The sequence below is a fragment of the Pyrgilauda ruficollis genome, unplaced genomic scaffold, assembly GCF_017590135.1.
Source record: "Pyrgilauda ruficollis isolate IOZ18807 unplaced genomic scaffold, ASM1759013v1 scaffold2, whole genome shotgun sequence".
Classification (NCBI taxonomy): Eukaryota; Metazoa; Chordata; class Aves; order Passeriformes; family Passeridae; genus Pyrgilauda; species Pyrgilauda ruficollis.
In genome coordinates this window covers 15,385,667-15,407,748 of record NW_024519206.1, presented here as the reverse complement: position 1 = coordinate 15,407,748, position 22,082 = coordinate 15,385,667, and the positions used below count along the sequence as shown (strand labels likewise).

The 22,082-nt window shown below is 35.8% G+C and overlaps 1 protein-coding gene across 1 annotated transcript in view; it reads right to left on the bottom strand.

The window, feature by feature from the left end:
- The window catches only part of KCNH8 (potassium voltage-gated channel subfamily H member 8), a 177,337-nt gene that overhangs the window by 1,806 nt on the left and 153,449 nt on the right, over window positions 1-22,082 (bottom strand). Inside the window, exons 12-15 of the mRNA XM_041466515.1 lie at window positions 16,795-16,833; window positions 14,751-15,106; window positions 10,787-10,893; window positions 9,660-9,736 (exon numbers count right to left, since the gene is read on the bottom strand). Of these exons, the coding sequence (XP_041322449.1) occupies window positions 9,660-9,736; window positions 10,787-10,893; window positions 14,751-15,106; window positions 16,795-16,833 (579 nt within the window). The remainder of the gene's footprint in view (window positions 1-9,659; window positions 9,737-10,786; window positions 10,894-14,750; window positions 15,107-16,794; window positions 16,834-22,082) is intronic.

The following is a 22,082-nucleotide window of genomic DNA, read 5'->3' as shown; positions in this document are numbered from 1 at the left end:
ATTTTCATTGTTCTGTCAGGATAACTCTGAAGAAATCTGCTGGAAATACATTTCAGGCTGAGTTTGATTGTGTTCTTACAGGCACAATAATTATAAAGAAATTCAGAGAAGAAAGTAGGAAGCTCCAATACAGCTCCTATGGATCTATTTATTTTTCTCTGAGCTTATTGTTTAATAATTTTGTAATGATCACACTGCCTCTGGAGAGAAAATCCTTAAAGGGAGGAGACTCTTGAGTGGCAGGTGACAGTATCTCTGTCTCTGCACTTCTCTTTCTTTCTGCCTCGTTGTCTAATTGAGTCATGGTAGACAGAAAATACCATGGGATCCTCTTCTGCCAGCAGAGATTAAGCTTTGAATGCCTGGTAACTTCAGTTAATATGAGAAATTAAGATATGCTGCCAAAGTGCTCTGTGAGCAGGTTTCCCGTGGGGTCAGACCACCCAGTGAAGGTTATTGGTACCATCAGACTGTGAGAAAACACAGTGAGATTTCTGGACAAATTTCACAAGAACTCCTATGTTCTGTTGGACCCTAGGAAATGATATTGCAAAACCTCCAAAAGATTTTTTGGGAAGGATGGGGGAAGACAGACAATCAAACTCACGGCTATCTAGAGTCACTGGTCATCAGTTCTTTTTAGGATCATCACTGGTCCCTACACCTCATGGATACAGCAACAATTTTCTGGGCATAATTTCCCAAATTGCATAATTTTCCAAATTGCATTTTTTCAGGGCTTTCTGCAGGTGTGCAAATAAAAATATTGACACTACTTTATGAGTATGTACCTTACCTAGACTATGAATGCTGTGTGAAAATATCCGCGATTTTAAAATGTCTTGTTTGGTTTGATCCTTGTTTTTGTTTTCCATTTCTCATCATTTATGAGCTTTTTAGAAGTTGAATCATCATTTAACATGTTTCCTTTGCCAAATCATTAAGAAAATACTTAATGATTAATACAAAAATCAATCCCAGCATCAGCACTTGTGGCAGCCCTGAATTTCTGCTCATTACAACTTGCTCTAGTGCCCAGATACTCTATTTTTGATGTATCAGCTAGCTCATAGAGTGTTTTCTTCTCACAAACTTGCTCTTGCACCAACATAGGAATTTACTTGATAAACCCCTATAAAGTAGGCTTTAATGGTTTCCAGTAGTATGATAGTTAGAGTAGTTATGCCAAACTTAATTCACCACTATCAGTTAGTAAGATCTGTTTGGACATATTCTCGATGTCATATACACAAAAAAATATGTAGCATTCAGGATTTTACAATGACAAGATTACAAGATTAAACATCCAGTATCATTATTGCTATTAATTATCATATGTCTCTATATTATTGTAGTTCTACACATGCATAGCATACTATTAGTGTTCCTACCAACATTACACTGTTTGTGCTATTACTCTTTTACCCTGAAGAGGTCCCTGAGCAGATGCAAATAAAAAGGTGTAACAGGGGGGAAAAATGTTATCAGTACTATTAACAATTTCACAGTGTTTGAGAAAGTGCAAAAGAACAGGGATTAAAAGCCAAAGGAATTTTAAATCTATGAAAGAGAAATTGAAAGCAGTATGGTTTCTTCCTGAAGAAAAAGGGCTAATTCCTGGCATACCACTAAGGCTGCACTCTTTTCAGGAGCTCACTGATTATTGCTAGGCAAAACAGCTACTGGTACAAATGGTTCCTGCTGTGCTAGGCAGACAGCTTTAAAATTATCTCCAAGATCCCAAATATACTTGAAATGCTGCTTTAACACTTCCTAGGACTTGAAAAAGGTACTGCAATGATTCTGAATGTAGAAACTGGGTTTTTTACAGATTTAGCTTCAAGTAGCAAGAGGTGCTTCTCAAACTGGTTGAAAGCAATGTGCTGGTGCCTTTTTGGTAGACTATGTTATCAGGAAAGAATATATTCAAAATAGAGGTTAAAATATAATTTTTAGTAGATGTATTTTGTATTTTAAAATTACTTTGACAGTTGCAGAAGAAAGAGTATTTTTCTTTACTACCAGTATTAAACTGTTCAGCAGTCTGAGTATTTTGTTCCATGTAGTTGGGTAGGAATGGTGTGATGCTTGTTGCTTGTTTAAATGGCTAAAGAGTTTTCTTTTTCTTTCCATTATATATTCCAATATCTATTTTTTAAAGACAAATTTTAAACTGGAATGCCTAGCTCTCATCACTGTTCCTGGATAATTCTAAATGTCCTAGGGTGACTTTAATAATGAACTCTAAATTTAAATAATGGATAAAATAAAACTTTTTTCTGATTAGAAGCTGATTAGATTCTGTTTGTACATATTTTTCTCTCCCTATGTTTATGCCCTTTTGAAATTCAAACTTCAGACCCAGATACCTTCCTGCTTTGACTCTTTCTGAACACCCAAAAAAGGGAAGATGAATATTGGCTTATTGAGAAATGGAAGCTGCATTTTGGCAAAGCGGAGGAGTTCCCTGGCTTGCACTGCATATGGCAGCTTCTCTAGTCCCTTGCCTGGTCTTTCATTGCTTCTTCTATTCTGGTTTTTCATTAAGTCAGGGAGATTTTCAGCTAGAATGAGTTGTCTTTGAAGCTCAGATTGACTAACTGCTGGTATTCCATTTCTTACTGGCTGTGTTGTTGAATGAATGAAACAAGAATTGAGCAGACACAGACTCTTCATTGATCATCTATCAGCAGCTCTGTGGCTGTTGGTATTATGGTGACTGATGTTTCTGATTTAATAGCTTTGGAAACAAAAGTAGTTGCAGAAAAAAAAATCCAGTGCAGCTGATTTGAGTTCAGATTAAATCTATAGCATTTGTGCAATGATATGATGATTTAGTTTCAGTGACATAAATCCAGGAATCTGGAAGGTTGTGCAATTGGCTTCACCATGTAAGAGCAGGAAATTTGGTCATTTGCTTACTCTAGCCAGCTCTTTGGTAGTTCCAGTGACCAGTTTGTCTGGGTAAATTAGGACACCAAGATTATTGCTATTAAACACATAAGGATAAATGAGAGAAGTGTAAAGGACTAGAGTATTTAAATATATTCAAGTTAACAGGGGTCCCATGAAATTCAGTCTGGAAAAGGGGTTCCCAAACTGCAGTTTTAATAATAATTTGTGGCTCTTCACTGGGAGTGAATCTGGTGGGAAGGAGGGGGGAGGTGGAGAGGTATGAGAGGAAAGTTGGTTAGAAGTATGGAGCACCTGTCCTACAAGGAAAGGCTAAGAGAATTGGGATTTTTCAGCATGGAAGAGAGAAGGCTTTGAAATAACCTTCCAGTACATAAAGGAAGGCTACAAGAAAGATGGAGAGGGATGATTTACAATTGGATGTAGTGACGGGACAAGGGTTAATGGCTTCAAACTGAAAGGCAGTAGGTTTAGTTTGATTAGGAAGAAATTCTTTACAGTGAGCCTGGTGAGGCACTGGAACAGATTGCACAGGGAAGCTGTGGGTGCCCCATCCCTCAAGGTGTTCAAGGCCAGGCTGGATGGGGCTCTGAGCAACCTGGTCTAATGGAAGGTGTCCCTGTGGATGACAGGGGGGCTGGAACTGGGTGATCTTTATGAACCTTTAAATCCAAACCATTTCATGATTCTGTGATTGTTGGATGTGGACTCTGCCTTCAGATTGGCAAAGAATCAGGATTGTGTCAGCATAATGATGGCAATAAGAAAATCAGGTTTGGAAATTACTGCTTCAAGGAATTAAAAATTGCCAGGGGCAAACTGACTGACTAGCTGTTGATTTAGAGAAAATGGAGGATTGTGGAAATCTCAGGTGGCTGGGAGAGGAGAAGCTGGCAATATGTACTGATGAAAGGAAACCTGAAGTAGTATATATGATATTGGGCAAAAATATTAAGCAGACAATTTCTATAATCAGCTAAAGGAATACTTAAAAGAGAACAAGCAACGTTATGGTTCTTAAGAATAAAATATGGCAAAACTATAATTCTCTTCTTTAACTGAAAAGCTATTTTAAAATATAAGAAGAAACTTTAAACATGATATACATCTTGTCAGAAGATTTCTAAGATGCTACTGTCCACCTGACATTCTTCTAGAACTACAAGAAAATGTACAGGGGACATAATCACTATAAGCTAGATTCTTGCATGATTGGAATGATTTATGACCAATATCTACCTGTCACTCATGGACATTTTAAGATATTCTTTTTCTCACCCTATCCTGATTTTTTTTTATTTAATGTTTATTTTTAATGTCTAAATGGAGTTCATGTTCACTTTTAAATATCAGTAATATGAAATTCAAGAAAGATAAATGTTAAACATTATATCTGAAAAGAAAATGTCAGAGGCATGAATATAATATTCCGCCTAAGCAGAGTATTATAGAAAAATGTCTATGGAGGTCTGTTGAATGACACTTTGTGGGCATTAATTATATTACCAGGATATACAAATAGTGCATCTTCTTCAATTGAACTCTAGAAGGGGGTTTTCTTCACAAGGAATTACTAAGGCTGCTTGACATTGTCTACTTTGTCAGTGACTTCAAAGATGTAAAGACAATTCAAAAGAAAATTATACCAGTGAAGAGCTTTTAGCAAATGTAATGGGCAAAGAAAGTCAAAAGGAATTTGGTTTGCTGAGATCTGCTGGAGTAGCATGTTTCCAGAATAAATTGACTTCAGAAAGAGAACACCAATCAACTTTTTCCTATGATCTTCTAGGCAAAAAAGAAAAAGCAGAGCTTAAGAACTTGCATATCCACAGGTGTTGACATTTAGATGCTGGGAAAATAGATCTTATGAGTACAGAAACATTTTGAAATTCTTGTTAGATATTAACTGGACAATTGTCATCATCTATCATGGTTATAATATTTTTTATTCAAATTTGAAGTCAGCTTTTGGTGTGCAGTTGATTTGTATACTGCATGGCTGCCTCTTGGTTAATTCCTTTGTCTCAGGTGCCTTTCCACCAAGGAAAAGTGTGCAAGGGACACACCACAGCATATGGAACTCATGCCATGTATGTGCAGTGTGTTCTGCTTAAGAAAATATAATCTAAGCTTCAGATCATCAACTATTTTTGTTACTTTCATCAGCCCATACCTACAAAACTAATATTAAAAGAAGAAAAAAGTTAGCTGAAAAGGCTTCTTTACAGCTATCGAAGTATGAGAGTAGAGATAAAACAACAAGATTCTCTGGAAACATGAATGTCAGTGCCAAAAGAAATGTATTTTAAAAATCTTAGTAGACAAAGTGAATTTAGTCTGCATGTGTTGTTTAGAAAGCTTTTATTTCTTCATACAAATGATACTTGGTTTTATGTTTTTGCTTTATTGTGAAATTTACATGGCTAAAATCCAAAATGGATAGATTACTTTTGATAGTTTCCATCATCTGTAACTGTCATTAGTTCACTTTTTGCCACATTTTTCTTGATTGAAAAATGTTTTACAAACAAATCACTGGGATAGCCTTGCTGCAAAGTAATTTCTCTTGTGTGATGATATAGTTATGAACTTGTTAAGAAGAACATGTATTTAATTACTCCAAGTCAAGCGAGTTCATTATATGAACTCTCAAGTCACAAATTGAACTTTAACAGTATATCCCCTATGTAAAACTAGAAGCCTGACTGGCTTCACCAAATTTTCTTTAGTGGCCTTGATTAACATTTGCATATATTTTTAATATTAAAAATTCATTTTTTCTGTACTGAGTGGAGAATGGGATTGATTTTTGGCAGCTGGAATTGAAATACATTTTAAAATAATATATGCTTAAAATTTATTATTTGGAAAATAAACATATTTGTTTAGGATTGTTCCTTTTGTTAGAGGAAAGTTAAATATCCCTGTGAATATATTTTCTCTGTTCTGCCTAAGTGCCAGATGCTTATTTTAAGTACTTGCATTTAAAAAACCTAAAATTGAAAATAGCTGAATTTCCACTAAGTGCTCCAATGTGGAGCTAAATAGAAGGCAATTATCTAGCTCAAAACCTGACCCTATTCATATTTCCTCATGTTTTTCAGCTGAATGGGAGAAATGTGAGTACTGTGTTCATTATACTGTTTTAGTACTGTAATTTTGGGATCTACTAATGTGGTAAAACATGGAATCAGCCCCCAGATTTCTGAAGCTGAGGGAGGCTGCACTGAAGCTGGGTTGCATATGAGGAAACCAGGGGACATGATGAAGCAATCTATTTGTCTTCATGCACTGTATGAGATGGCTTTTTTTATCTGAGCTCAAAATCATGTACCCATGTTTTTGAATGGAGAATGTGTACATGTAATTAGGGGGGGAAATATGATTAAGTATTGGGTATTTTTCTTATTTTAACTGAACTGTTTTAAATAATTCAGGTTTGGGTTTTTCTAACTGAATCAAAGTATTCCTGTGCTCTTTTCATACAGTGTCATTCAAATGATAGAGAGTTAAAAGCCTTATTGGATACAGGCAATGGAACAGTGATAGGCGTGTGCTTTAATCTAAATGTCTTGTCCGTTTGTATACCTCAGAAAATCTGCTTAGTGGTTTCCTATTTTTACTTTGTGGGCTCCTTAGTAATTATCTATGATTGCATCAGGTAAACAGTGCCTCTGAAAATATGATAAATGTTCAGATACACTCATTTCATCAGTCTTTGCAGACAAATGCATTGGAAAGGCCAGGTCACATGTAGAGATCTCTGTAAAAGAAGGACACAGACTTGTAAGGCGGAATACTCTTCCTGAATTCTTGCTCTGCTTAGTTTGGGGCAGGTCTTTGAATCAAGCTTTTCCCAGCTCAGCAAATGTACAATGCTGGTAAATATTTAGTAACCTAATCTTGAAATAATTGTTTAAATAAGTGTGTTTTTACCAGAACAAGAACCTGAACCCTAGCTCTCACCTGCCATATACTGAAGTTACTGAACTATAATGAATATAGTCTTATATTCAGTGATATATATAGAATATAAGATATATATAAGAATACTGTCTTATTCAGTGATTATTTATTCTAAGAGGAAAGGACAAACATGACAGGAGATAAAGTCTTCCTATTCCACTCTACCTTGCAATACTGAGCTGGGAGGAAATTCCTGTATCAGCTTGAATGCTCAATGACCAGTGAAGTTAGGTGAGGAAGTGAAGAAGGTGGTTAACTGGCTGAGCAGCCAAGCCATGGAGCTGTACAACAGCAATTTGAGGTGTGTTCAAGTTTGTCTCACAGGCACTGTGCTGACTCTGGAGACTACTCTCCTTAGAGGAAGTCTGTGCATCCATTACTACTAAAGTTAACAAATCTGAGCAGTGAAACCAAGTCGCTGACTCCTGTTACTCTCTTAGGTAAATGAAATGGCCTTTGGATTATGTAGTGAATGCCATATACCTAAAATACTGCCAAGAGCTCAGCTGTATTTCTAAACTAGGTATAGCTAATTTTGTAGATTTTTCTCTGGGGTAACTTTTTGCTTTGCTTTGCTTTGCTAAGAAGAGACTGTATTGAAAGTCTGAATGGAAAGGCATGTGTCTTTCCCCTCCCCCCCCATGAACAGCTGAACTGGTGAAGTGTTGTAATACAATTGCCTTTCATGAAAGCAGTTATTTTTGCATTCATTCATTGATTTCTGATCTCCACTGGAAAATGTATTAATGACAGTGTTTAGTGCTGCTGGCTACTTGTGACCTGTTTTCTCATATTTTCTTTTCCAGGAGGAGACTGCATGTCTTTAATAGAGTTTTGTTTCTGACTCTGCTGGTATTTTAACTACTGCTAGTAGTCTGCTGCAGCATCAGGGCTAAGTTCCCATTACTGGCCATCATCAAATGATGGAATGATGAAAGCACTGAGTCTAAAAACATTCTGTACTTTATACAACAGCAAACTTCAAGCAGCAGCTACTGTGGATCAGCAAGGCTACCCAGAAGATCATTTGGGGAAGCACCAAGTCTGTACTATCACTTCAGAAACTCCAGCTGGGACATGTTTGAGTACATGTAGAATATGCAATTAAGCAGCCTTTCAGTCATGCATCCAATATAAATTTTGATCCATGGGAGGACTTGGAGGATACCCATCCATCTCTGGGATTTCACCCAGAATATTACCTATGAAATCTAAATCTAGTCCTACTGCCTGTGTTATGTTAATGTGGACAAACAGGTTGCACAACATTTTGTTCAGATAGTATTATTAGGGCAAAATTAAAATTGCATGTGCAGAGAAATGGCCTTGAACATGTGGAAATTTTTTTCATTTTTTGATTAACATATTGCCCTGCTCCAATATTTATTTATTTCTCACTTTTCACCAGAAAAGCAATGAGAAGCCCAAAACTGTTCCAGTTGAAATGTTTGTTTAATCCACAAGATGCCTGCCTTGGAACATCTGTCACTATGATCTGTTTTCCGATTGCCTCTTGTGGATAGCCACATAATACATCCTCCTATTTTAAAAATGACTGTCCTCAAAAGGGATGAATCAATATGACTTGCGTGTTTCAAAAGCATTACATAAGGAATATAATTTTCTATCACGATGGTGGTGTCAATGAACATCTTGAAGGGTTTTTTTTGAGTTCTTTGACCAAATCCTATAAAAACCCCATAATTTTTCATGACCCATAGTCAATGGGTCATGAGACTTTTGTCTGAACTCTACAGTTTGACATACAAATGAGATGGTGCATCCATAGTAACTAACTAATCATGCGTGCAGTCTTAGCTTAGGATATTTAATTTATCTAATCAACTTATGCTGACTCAGGATGAAGGAGGTTTACAAGTCCAATACTTTGTAAGTGGGAAATAATAACTTAATAATTAAATGTACACAATAAAGAAGGAAAAATTAAAAATTAAAATTAAAAAAAAAACCCTGGACATTTCTGGTAACCAAAGAGCTCAGGGAAAGTGAAACTGTGTAGTGGGACTTATTTAAATGTTTCCCCATGTGGAAGTATAAGGAATTGTCTCTAATCTTTTCACATTGAAAGACATAGTAGGCTGGGAACAGATTTTAGTCTTGCAGTACAGTTGTGAAGTTAGTCTGTTGCTTTAATCTTGTTAGATAAAGTACTGCCAGGGCTGCATAAATGAAACAGTTTAGCCACAGAACATCTCCTGAGTGTTGGATTGATAGTTGATTACAGGTTTGAAGTTATTAAAAGGGAGGAATAGAAAGTGTCACTGAACACTGTTGGCCTGCATTCCTCAGGTCATATTGCTTGAGCAGGAAGGGATGAAGTTCTCTTTCACCCTAAGTAGAACACAGGTAAAGGGATTTGAATAATTTTATGTAAATTTTAAGATGAAGGGATTTGCATTTCTTTCAAGGAAATTCTCTAAAAGCACAACACACATCAAAACAAGAAAATACGGGAGAAGGAACTTGGGGAAATAATGAGAGGAATGAGACAAATAGAGGCATACCCAGAAGAGACTAAATCCTAAGAAAATCAGATACACTAATCTCACTCTGATTTTAGCCCTAGCGTGACACAAACTTTTATGTAGGTTTCATGTAGAAAATTTGAGGATGAGTTAAAAGCTCCAAACTGCCCTACATGTAGGAACCTCATCCAGTTTTGTAAACTCATTTATAACACATTTATCATATTCCTGAGTTTTCTTCAGCATTTCTTGAATAATTATTAATATCCTTCAACCCCCACAAAATCCTGTTACCTCATTATTAAGCCTGCTGATCTGCTGTTTGGTCTCTTCTGCTTTGATAACGAGCACAGCAGCACCAATTTCAGCCTCTGAAAATAATTCAAATTCATGTAAATGACAAGAGTGTAATCACTTAGAAATGATCATTCTGCTCTTGCACTTTACCAATCCTTTAAATTTAAACCTGTTTTGCAGTTGGCTAGAATGAAAATTAAACCATGCATTTAAAATGTTCATTTCATAATGTTTGAGAGAAGTACAATTATCACTTTCTTCACTCTTGACCTGAAAGGAATGAAGATGACAACATTGGTACCATCCACATGACAGCTTGACACTTTTTAAAAATCATAAATGTGAATAAATTTAATTATTATTTTCCTGCTTGGCTTTAATAGAAACAATATATGTCCTAGTTGCCCCCATGATGAAGGTACTTAGCTATGTGGGAACTGTTTACTTCTAAAAGAGGGGATGTTGGAAACAGTCCTTCTGTCTCTTTTTTAAATCTTTTTTCCCCCATCTTGACAAGTTCCATTGCTTTGTGCTGCTACTTCACCAAGCTTTTCAGAGTATAGGTGATGTAAGGCTTCCTAAAACCCTTGTTATTCAAGGCTTTCACTCTTTTAAAAATCTATATAGTTCCCTCCACTTCTCTAAATATCTTTAAAAATGTTAAGAGCCAGGTTTACATATGGCTCTTAATTAATTGGGTGGGGTTTTTTGTTTGGTTGGGTTTTGTTTTGTTTTGTTTTCTTCTTATTTAGGGCTTGTATTTTTTTCAGTTTGGTATTAGAATGTTTTTATGTTCAATTTTGTCCTTGTGTTTAGCACCTTCCATGACCAAAGGTTTGGGAGCATGAGGCAGATTGTGCAATCCTTCTGGTAAAGCATGAAGCATGAAAGAACAGTTCCCACCACAAACTGTTTTATCATGACTGTCTGTTAGCAGGAAAACAACAAATTACCTTTGGGACCTTGTATTTTTTTTACAATTGTGGCACTGAAATGGTACTGAGAGTACAAATATATGTTTAATCCATTTATGCCACTAGTGAGGATGAAAGAAATAAAGGGGAACAAAAAGCAGTTATGAAAACTGTTTTCTCTAAAGAGTGATTTTCCCAGGCAATGCTCACCTCCAGTTGTAGGAGATAACCTGGATTCCTGCCTGAGCTGATCAGAGCTGAAGTCAAAGGTTTGGCTTTCTTCATTATGGTTTCCATCCTCAATCCCATCGACAATTCTGTTGAGAAAAATTGGAGTAATGGAGCAATTTCATAAACATCATGTTCATAATTATGTTGTAAAAATTACTCCTAAAGGGCACATTTTTAAACAGTGGTAAATTTTCCACAACATCAAGTTTAGAGAAAAGCAGAACCTATTATATTGGCATAACTTCTTGTGAGTCACTAAAAATGAAAATTACTGATAATGGAAGGCATGTGAGGCCAAGTATAATTAATTGAGTTTTCAAAATTTTCATGACTTTCACAGCATATTCTGGGTCTAATCCAAAACTACATGGACTATATTTTGGTTTTCATATCTACACTAATCTGTTGTTGTTCTTTCTTCTGCACAACCTAAAGAGGCTTCACTATGCTCCGGTGAAGCTAAAATCTCCCTGCACATAATCAGGCTCTTGTATTAGGTTTACTTAGACAGAGCCCAAGCCTGAACATAATATAATTATGAAAACATCTCTGTAAACTTCAGTCAAAAGTGTCATTTCCATGCAAATAATTATTCTAAGTTTCTTTAAAATGAACTAGCTCAGGCAGGGAAATCTTGTTTGCAAATTTCATATAGGAAGATGTGCAGACCAGTCTCCAGTGTCCCAATTACATTAATAATGGTATTGGATCTGACTATTAGAAAAGGTACTTTTGCAAGTTATTTCTACCCATACATAGCAGTTATCTCTAATATGCAGCGTCAAGAAAGTCAAAGGAAAAAAAACAAAAAAAAAGAAGCAGTATTTTATACAATAATCAATTTCTTCTTTCAAAGAACAGAAAACAGGTATTGGAGGAACCAATACACAGTATTAAAAATGTATATAATTATGAATATTTTCTGTTCTCAGCTAAAATAAATTGTGCTATAAAGAGAACTATATTAAAGTCAGTGAAAGAGAATCATACAACTGCCAATTGACTGATATGAAGCATCAATTTCTTTTTTTTTTGTTTTGTCCAGGAACAAGCTTCATATTCTGTCTTACAGCAGACAGATGAGTTAAAAAATACTAATCTGGAAGGGCTAAGATAGAAAATTCTTAGCCTCTCAGTCATTGGGGATAAATTTCTGATGATGAACATTAGATTTTTCTTTTAATAAAGATATTTTCAGGAAAGCTTCTTGTCTGCAAATTCCTGGAGAAAGAACAGACAACTTAGAGAAATCTGTGATGTATTGGGCTTGAAAAACTCATGTAACTCAGACCTCTGTATGCATACCATCTATTCTTGACCTTTTTGGTTCTTCCTGTGGGTTTAGATCTCCATGTCACGTCTCAGTGTCCATGATGCCAGTTGGACGTTACAGGACTTGACTCTAATCTTAATCAGACTCTGGTAGAAGAGGAGACTCAAATGTGATGCTTGAGAAGCCCTGGCTTATAATGCTATTTGCAGCTAAAAACCAGAATGATTACTTTGTTTGAAATTTGCTATAAAACCTGTTTAATGTCGTTTGGCCTCACTGCTTCAAAAGGCAAGTTTTAAACACCAATTTCACTTTTGTAGAGGTTTCTAATTGTATAAAATGCTAACATTTTAACTGCCTTTAAAACACACAGGAGAAAGCTTACTCAGATGTACTTGGAATTTATAGATACTACATTCTTTATAGTGTTTAAAGATTGAGATTAAAGGGAAATTATATTAGCACAAATACCTAGTTAGGAGTGCCAGGCTTCTATGTGGAAAATACGCAATGTACAATATGGTTATTCATATACAATGATCTGGCTGGGGAACTACATAACCTAGTAAATTGAACACATCAGGGAACAAAGGTAATAGGTAAACTTCACCCCTCTCTGAACCAGCTATTGTACAGCCATGAATTTTCTCCTGAAGACAGAAAATGCCACTCTTAGAAGCCAAAAAAGTCAGAAAATATTAACATGTGACCTCTTCTATCCAGTTTCTTAGGGCTAGAGTGCACTCCTCTATGTGGGTCTAAGGAGATTCAATTACATAAAACCTCCTCATAGAGCTGCCTTTATTATCACCTACATTTTCTTCCTTTTTGGTGCTCTTCCACTTCACAGGCAGAAGCCAAAAAGCAATTGGGAAGACTGGGGCTCTATTCTAGAAACTACAATTCTAGCTTCTGTTCCTTGCACCAAGAGATTTTTAAAAATTTGACCCAATCTCTGGCCTTTATTGCTGGCACTGTGGGGCACAAAGAAAGAACCTGAAGCACCTAAGAAAAGGTGCTAAAGAATTCTAATTAGTGTCCTCTAGAAAATATCCACAGCAGAAGTTTCTTAAGAAACTGTGGTTATACACCTCAGAATAGCACTGACTGGATATTTCAACCACAGTCTTGTCTCCCTTGCCTTCTTCTGCCAACACAAAATGTAAATGACAACTTTAATTAAGGTCTTATTTTCTCCTTAATTCTTACAAGCACACACTTAATACTATTTTTTAGAGTGGTATTAACTGGTCAGTTTAAATATTCTAATAATATAAATTCCTTCTAGGAGATAACATGAAAATGTTTTGTCTGGAAAAAAAAGGGCTGAAAAACATACATCTTGGGCCAGTTTTCCAGCCTATTAACAGAATTAGTCTACAGTTATAAAATCATGAATGGAAACAGGAAATGATATATGTAAACATACTTTTTTCATGTTTCCTTTTGCAGCCTTGTGTGCCAGTGTCTGGCTGCATAAGTTCAGAGCAATGAGCAGGACTACATTTCAGCAGAAAATATAAAAGCAGTTTTTCCCTGAATTACCACCTATTATTTGAATGATAATGACCTTTATTCGTAGCTGACTGAACCAAATTCTTATGAGATCTAGAAAACAAATGAGAAAATATCACAAAGTGCTATGGTTTTGTTGGCATAGTGCTTTCACCAAAGGTTGAACTCGATCTTGGAGGTATTTTCCAACCTAAATGATTCTGTGATTGCTGATGAAAAATGATGATTTTATGAAAAACTAAAGCTGTTTTGTATCCTGGTACTATTTGAAATGTGTCTGTACTCATAAAATATATGATGAGGGGGAAAGGGTTCTCTATAATCTTCCATGTCCTTTTTATGATTGCATGTGTAGGGACTGGTGCTTTGACAGAGTTAAACAAATGTTGTTCAAGCTGTGGCTATTTCACATTTCCAATGGCAAGTTCCTGAACACTCTGCCACTAATGAATAAAAGAAGTGCTTGGACATGTAAACAACTTCAATCTATAGAAGACAAAACTTGAAATGGAAGATGAACTACTGCATCTCCTTGTATGTATGCTTGTGATTTCTCTAAAGAACTGGTCCTAAAACTAGGATTGCACTGCAGCAATTTAGGAACAGGTTACATAAATCACTTGTAAGTAGTGTAAAAATAAATAATTAAATATTTTAAATTTTACACTAGTAATACCTCAATAAACTGTTATATGATGCTTCTTTGTATCAAAAGACAGAGCAAAACAGATTTGCTGAACTCTGTGTTTGATGTCTGTATAACTTCTATCATCAGATTTCCTGTCTCTAATGAAAAAAATCCTCTAAATATTTTTCAAAATTGCTTGGAAATTGTTTTCCATTATAGTTCTCTACTCCAGTAATTTTTTGTGTTTTCATGACTATGCTACAATTTCTTTGACTTGCTTTCTAAATTTTTATACTACTGATGGACTCAGAATGCTTCAGAGTATTATTATGAGAATGAATATTATAGACAAAATAATACCATAAGGCCAGATTATTTAAATAACCATTTTTGCAGTTGCTCACTTTTTTTACTGCCTTTTTTATGGGTAAAAATTCTTTAGTTTGCAATAAAGTTCTAAAGTCAAAATCGTGATATTTTTAATAGGAGTCATTACAGATAGGAAAATGAGCATTCATAACTATTACCTTGGGCTCATATCTGGTGGGCCACTGGTGGTCAGTGCTGACAGGTACAATTTAAGGTTTTTCTCCTTCCTTCTGGAGTAGTAATGGAGCTCTGTTTCATGTTTGGCTCTTGAGGGGTTTGAACTGCAAGCACGGATGGGGGAATGAAAGGGCACAGTTCCTGAGGCCAGCTGCTTCAAGTTTCTCCCTAAGTGGCTTTTGCTGCTAGCAGTCTTCTTCTGCTGAGAGCTGTTTGTGCTTCGTGTATCAATTGGTGAAAGGGTGCTGCTTTCTTCTTCTCCCTCCTCTTCCTCATCTTCATCTTCCACAATGGAAGGGAGTCTCTTCTTTATATTTCCATTTCCCTTGAGCTCTGTCTAAAATAACAAGTAATACATACTAGTGTAAAATTGAGAGCCTGATGTTGCAGAAACCCATTTTTTTCTGCTGTTCATTCTGGAACATACCCAGACTGAACACAGCTTTCTTTTCTCATTAGAGACAGCTCTTTTGGAACTTATCCATAGCTTCAGCTATGGCTATATGTGCAGATACAAGAAAAATACAAACAAATTAAAAAAGGTTGCTCATGACACGGTCAGTAAACACACTGCAATATGTTTTGTTACCAAGAAAGAGTACACGACTAGTTCTTGCAAGCCATTTGCCATACGTACACTTGAGAAGATTAATTTTGTTTAGCTGAGGCATTATTTCTTGAATGTTATGCTACCAGGATCTAGTGATCCACAGGAAAGATCTGAGGCTGGTAATTCCTTTTTCACATGGAACCTTTTATAATGTATAAATGACATTTACACCACTTCGGCTCAAGCCCAATGGTCACTGTGTCCTTCTAAATTTTTGTTACTGAAGTTATTGCTGGGATGGTAGACAGACTTTTCAGTTCACTCCAAGTCCTGTTAATGAACCAACAATGTGATGGTTTTGGCTTCAGAACTGAGTCATCAGAAAGTGAAGCTATGTCTGGTTTTGAAAAAAATGCAGTTTAGATGTTTGATGTTGGAACCATGGAAATTTAGAGACAACACAGACCTGGGTTCTATAATTTATGTACTAATTAAAGCGCAGTGTAGGAGATCAGCGTTATTTTTTCATAGTAACAAAGTATGCTGATCGTGAGTGCCGACACGTGCCAACATAGACAGGATCAGAACTTAACTCAGAAATAGTTCCATTTGTTCCCATGGTACAACTTTCTGTATTGGTAGTAGGTGAATGGCCTAAGGCAGACTTAGGTTCCAGGTCAAATTAACAAACCAAATGCAACTTCATGGTTTCAAAGGGAGTTGTTTTTAATTAATTTTTTTTTTTTTTTTTACAGGCTATCCTCTTAATCAGGCTTGATTAAGGCACTGTTAGCTTTAGATAGAAAACCTCAGATGACCCTGCATAGTCAGATATCCCACATTCAGGCCAAGTCAGATTGGCTGGGTGGAAATACAGATTTGGGGAATGTATCCAAATATTCTAAGCTCCTATTAGCATCTGTCTAAATGTTCTGCAGCATAGGTTTAATTTTGTTACAACACACTTTCATCGAATGTATGCTTTTCTCTTGGTATGTGTTGACAGATTTAGTGAACTGGTATCTTTTAATTTGAGGCATATATGAAGAGGTAAGAATTCCAAGTTGTGACAGAAGGCATGTCTTTATAAAATAGAAAAGCCTTGTTGTCTGTCAACTGTAGTAGTCATTCAAAGGCTGTCATGATGATTAAATTGTACAGGACCTGGCACTGATACTGCCTATTCTCTACAGAAAATGAGCGTTACCCATATTCAAAATTTTGGCTTGGGTAGTCATGTATTTAAAATGTAGTTGCTATAGGAGGATATTCAAATTTAGTACCTGGGAAAAAAGATCATAAGCTGTTACTCATAAAATGGGCAATGGCAGAACTATCTGCAGGATGCTATTTCAATTCTCATTCTGAAAAAATTGAAGTCTGCTTTCAAGAAGGAAAGGAAGGAGTTTGTTCTGGTTATAATTATGTGCATATTCAAAATGAAGCTTGTCATAGTTAAAATGTGATCAACATACCTGGGATAGTGTAGGCTTGTTGGATAATTTTGATATTACCTGCAAAAAACAAACCAAAGAGGTAGGAAGTATGTACATCTGCACAGTTTGGATTCCAATGGGATACAAACATCTAAACCAAAACATTTATGTCAATAAAAGACAAGACACTCATGATAAAATGGCTGTATTAAATTAAATGGTGACATAACACTGAACTAAGGATAATCTTTGCAGATAGGTGCTGTGAGAGTAAAAAATATAGTTGTTTCGTCTTAAATAAAAAGCAAGTTAATGAAAAAAATAATATTTTACTTTAATAAAAAAGTAGATCAAGATTCCAAACCTGTGAATAAATAAAGATGTATGAAAGCATGCCTGGTAGATTTCAATGCTTTCAGGTAGTGGGTTTGATGGAAATGGAGGAACAAGTGCTCTACTTTGGCCCTGCTTAGCTTTAGCTCCTGTGTCAGCCTAGTTTGTATGTGAAGATGAACTAAGTATTTCCAGCATCTTTGAGGAATTTTCAAAAGCAGTGGTGGGACTGAAGCAAGTAGGAGCAAGATAGTCCTGAGGGAGAGTTGTCTAACCTATTCAAGGCACTAATATTGTCTTTTCTTGAATTACACAGAAAGTAAAACAAATGAAAAGGAAAAAGGAAAAAAAATAAAAAAACAACTATGCAGCTTTCAAGAGTAGCTACTTCTAATAAAATCCACTGGAACTGCTGAGTAATATGTATTGTGAAAATTCTGCTGTTTATTTGAATGTCCACATCTTGACCGTAGGCAAGTCTCTGGCAGCTTATGTACTGTACATATATGAATATTTTAGCCTGCCAGGTAAAATTTTGAGAGATTATTTTCAGCTTTCCTAAAGCCACATATCAAGGCAAAAAATGCTTAACCCACCAGTCAATTAATTTTTCTGCAAACATAGGTAGAAGTTAGGCATTTCTGAAAGTTATTTGAACTTCTCTGTTTGTTTGACAAATGTCTTCAGAACTCCTAAATATTCAAATTTTAGGCACAGACTTGAAAATAATAATCTGTGTGTTGTTTTATAATTTTTTATTTTGTTCCAAGTTTTTCAGGTTAACCTAAGAGCTGATTTGTAGTGAGTGTACTAGTAGTGGTATAATATACAAATGCAGAATATTTAAGTTTTCGTAAGCAGAAATACTACTCCATGACAGCCAAGCCAGTAGCAGGTGTATCATTAAATGTAGCAATAACACTTTAATAACTGCCAAACAGAGCAACTGCAATAATGAGGCTATGTAAACAAAATAACTGCTGTGTTCTTACTGAGTTAGATAGAGTATTAGATGATATTAGCAGAGAATGAGATGTCAGATACAGAAATCTCATGAATTGCGTTGTAATCTATGCCAACTGAAAAATCAGTATCTTCAAGATTCAGGATGAGAGGAAACTAGAAATGTGCTAAAATATTAAAGTCAGAATTAGGAAGTACTACTGGCCTCCTTTGCACATATGTTTAAAATATTAGTTTAAAATTGTGCCCAGAATTTTGGAACATCAGTTTGCTTGGTTTCTAGGCACAGTAGGAATGTTAAATAGCAGCCTTAATTAAAATTCCAGGCAAATCCAAAATATTAGCAGCTTCACAAAAAAACTCTCAGAAAGTATGCATTTTCCCGCTGGAGGCTTTAGAAGTGACTTGTCACTTGTAATTCGTAATGTGGGTGAAGATTTCCCCCACTTTTTGTTTTAATGTTGCTGTTTTTCCCTCCTGAATACTTGCTAATCCTGACTGTACCTCTTGAAAACACAGACAAAGAAATCATTATGCGGGTTTTAAGCTGCATGACCAGTTGCTAGCACTGTGCCCTTGCTTCTGGACCTCCCTGCTGCTCCTGAGCACAGGAGCCACGGCCGCCCATCGATCCCTCTCTGCTCTGTATCACCCTGGCTCGGTCACTGCAGCAGGGGGAAGCTGGCTGCGCAGCAAATGGGGTTAGTGGCAGCACTTTGTCGCCTTGTGACCTTCCCAAGAGAAGGGTAGAGGTATTTTTGACGGCAGGCTGCTTTTTGCCAGGAGGGGAGGGAGTGTTCTCAGGAGGCCGTGTAGCAGAAAAGAAGGGTAAGTACGAACATGGAGCCCATGATGTGAGAAGCTGCTTATCAGACTCCTCCTGTTCTCCCAAACAAGCTCCTTTAACCCACTGGGGACTATTTCAGTCTGAAAATATAGGTATTTTAAAATAAACTATGGGATAATAAACTATGGACCTATAAGCTATCTTTCCTATAGCACAAAATCCACAGTAAAGAGCCTTTTAATTGCTTCTGTATGAATACACTGCAGCCATACTCATTGCCTGTCCTGCACAAACAACAGGGGCCTGGGCTTTATGGCTTAGTAGCTGAAAGTTGGCAAAAGAAACCAATCTGTGCCCAGAGAGAATTCTCAACATTTTTATTTTTGCTTCTAAACTTGTTCCAGCACCTCCTCTCTGTCTCTCCCTCCCCTCTCAAAGAGAAAAGATGAAAAAGAACTTGGACAGAGCCAGTCAAAGTGCAGTAAATTGGAAGTCCTCATTATGCACATAGCTTTATCTTTGTAAAAATGTAGTATCAGAGTGAGTAATTAGGAGGTGTTGCCCTAGTTTCTAGGACACTAAAACCTTTTATTTAGGGCAATACACTAGTGCAGTCTTCTATAAATGCTCTATTTTTTCCTTATGCCAAGAGTGTGCCAAATACCTCATATTCCTGCCTTTTAAAGCAAGTAGGGCTGTTAAAGGATAAGGACTGCTGAAAGAAAAAACACAGATATTTAACTTACGATGCATTGGGAAAAAAACCAGAAAGACTGATGTTAGCCTGAGTTATGTGAAATACAGTCAAAGAAAGAGTCTAAATAAAGTATGATTTCAGCCCTGGTTTCTCTTTATGTCTTGTGAAACCAGCTACTAAATTTAATTTTACAAGACAAAAAAATGTACCAAAAGCAGACTCATATAAAATTCTTCCATGTATGGAATTACAAATCTAGAATCTTCCAATTTTTTAATATCTTAATACACAGATTTTAAAAATTCAGTAATCCTTAATATTGTTTTTAGAAGCACAAAAAGAATATTTTTTTTTCTCCATCTGTAAACACTAGTGGAGTGCTGTTGAAAACTGGTGATGTGAAAATTTTTTCAGTGTCAAGAGGCAGTAGTCATTTATAATCTCTACCAGGAACTGGGACCAACTCAGGTAATTAGCTGTACAATGATTCAAGATGAATTGCAATGATAAAACCCTATAGAGAAAAATATAGAGACACAGCTAAATTGGAGGCTAATAATTTATATGTCCAGTCAGTAGGTTTGAATGCTGGGGCTCAGTAGAATGCTTCCAGTGTTCCCTGGTCTGATTCTTGTTGCCTTCACAGAAAATAGGAATAAAAATAGCAACATAATTTCACTTATTTTCTTGTAATCTTTGCTACTAAAATACATGACTAATTCTTTATATTGAGGAGACAAAAGGATAAAATACATTTTCAGGAGAGGATTTGAAATCAAACTGGAGTATTAATGTTCTTAGTCAGCATTTGGAAATGGGAAAAGCCCATTTAGGAGCACTGGCAGGGTGGGAAAAACCATAAGAATGCACTCCAGATGTTCTATTCTTTGCAAATTTACTGTATGGTAATGGAAAAGATACAAGTAGATAACAAAAGATTATTGTACTGCTGCAAAACTTAATGCCTCACATGTGCTCCAGCCTCAGTTTTCTGTAATTAGGAAATTTTTAAATGAGATATCACAAGTCCTCTAAATCACAAAAGACTCAATTATTCACAAAGAGCTTGTTATATATAATTGTTTTATACTGAGCAATTTGCCATCCCCACCCCCTTTGTGTTTTTTTCTTGTTTTGTTTTTCTTTTTAAGACTTTCTCTTGTTCATTGGCTTGTTCGTGTATTTTCTCAGGGTTATTCTTATCTCTTTTCCTCACTTAATGGACAGATAAAGAAAGAGTATTTTGTAGGAGCAGATGTTTTCAGCATTCTCTGATGCTTCTTACAATGCAGAGTACATTGAATTGGCAGCAAAAGTTGAACAGCAGATCTGTCACAGGTGTTTTGTCATAGGGAGACGGTAATGGTGAATTGCCACAAGCTCTGCAATCTCCTTTTAAGTTTCTGTCCTGAGTGTTTTGTTTCTTTGTAATTAACTTGTGAAGTTGGTGCAAATGTTCTGTAACTGGCTGCTTATGTTTAGCTTTGGACAGTGTTTTTTCTTTTCCAATTGAATACTTTCTTCGTTGCAAAATTCTCACATGAGCTTTTGTATTTAATGTTAAAAGTTTACTTTTCATATATTTCTTTAATACCTGAATGTTAACCTCATTGTATTAATGAAATTTTTTTAAAATTATACTTTAATTGTTTCATTCGCAATACAGGATGTATTGCGTTTCTTGTTAAAAAGATTATACAAAAAGCAAAAACCAATATCTATGCCACTTGTGCCACATTAAGAATAAATAAATGGGAAATGTGGATAGTATAATTAGTAATTTTTACTTCTATATGCTTACATCCCTTTTCTGCACCCCAAAGCAGAAGAAATTAGGGTCTCAGCTGCTCTGAAAATGCATCTTTCACAGTAAATCTGTAGCACTGTAGCAGCAAGAATTAAAAATAAAAAAAAAAAAAGAAAGAAAAAAGAAAAAGAACAGTCTATCAATAAGATGAAAAGAAAACAAAAGAAAGAATTGTTAAAACAGACAATGGACCTGGCAGTGACTGTACTGTCTGGCAGGTTGTATTTTTGGAAAAGCTTTCAGATTACTGCAGAAAAAAAGATATAGTGTAGAGTGCTTTTTAATACTCCCACAGTTTGATTACAGTCAAGTGAAGACTTACATAATAGAGACTACAATAAAAGCTAACACCTTCCAAGGCAATAAAACTTATATGCTTAACTTCAAGCACCTCTAAAGTTTTAAACAGGCTCATAAATATTTGCATGATTGGCCCTGGACTGATATTTTGTTAGACTTCTCAATGTGAGGCTGTAGATACAGTGAAGGAGTTCTGTTTGTAATGTTAGCTTTATCTTTAAATGAAACTTCATATTAGTATTTATGTAAATATGTATATCTAACTTCAGAGAGTCTCTTGAATAGAGAGGGACAATGAAGTGGATATTGAAGAATATTCTCCAGTTAAATTTATTACTGCTAATTGCCTATTTGTACATATTCCCAGTGTTGGCCAGGTGTTTTGTTAGCACTCACAGCACAAATGAGTGGGATGAATGCTAGCAAATGCTTCCCTGAGG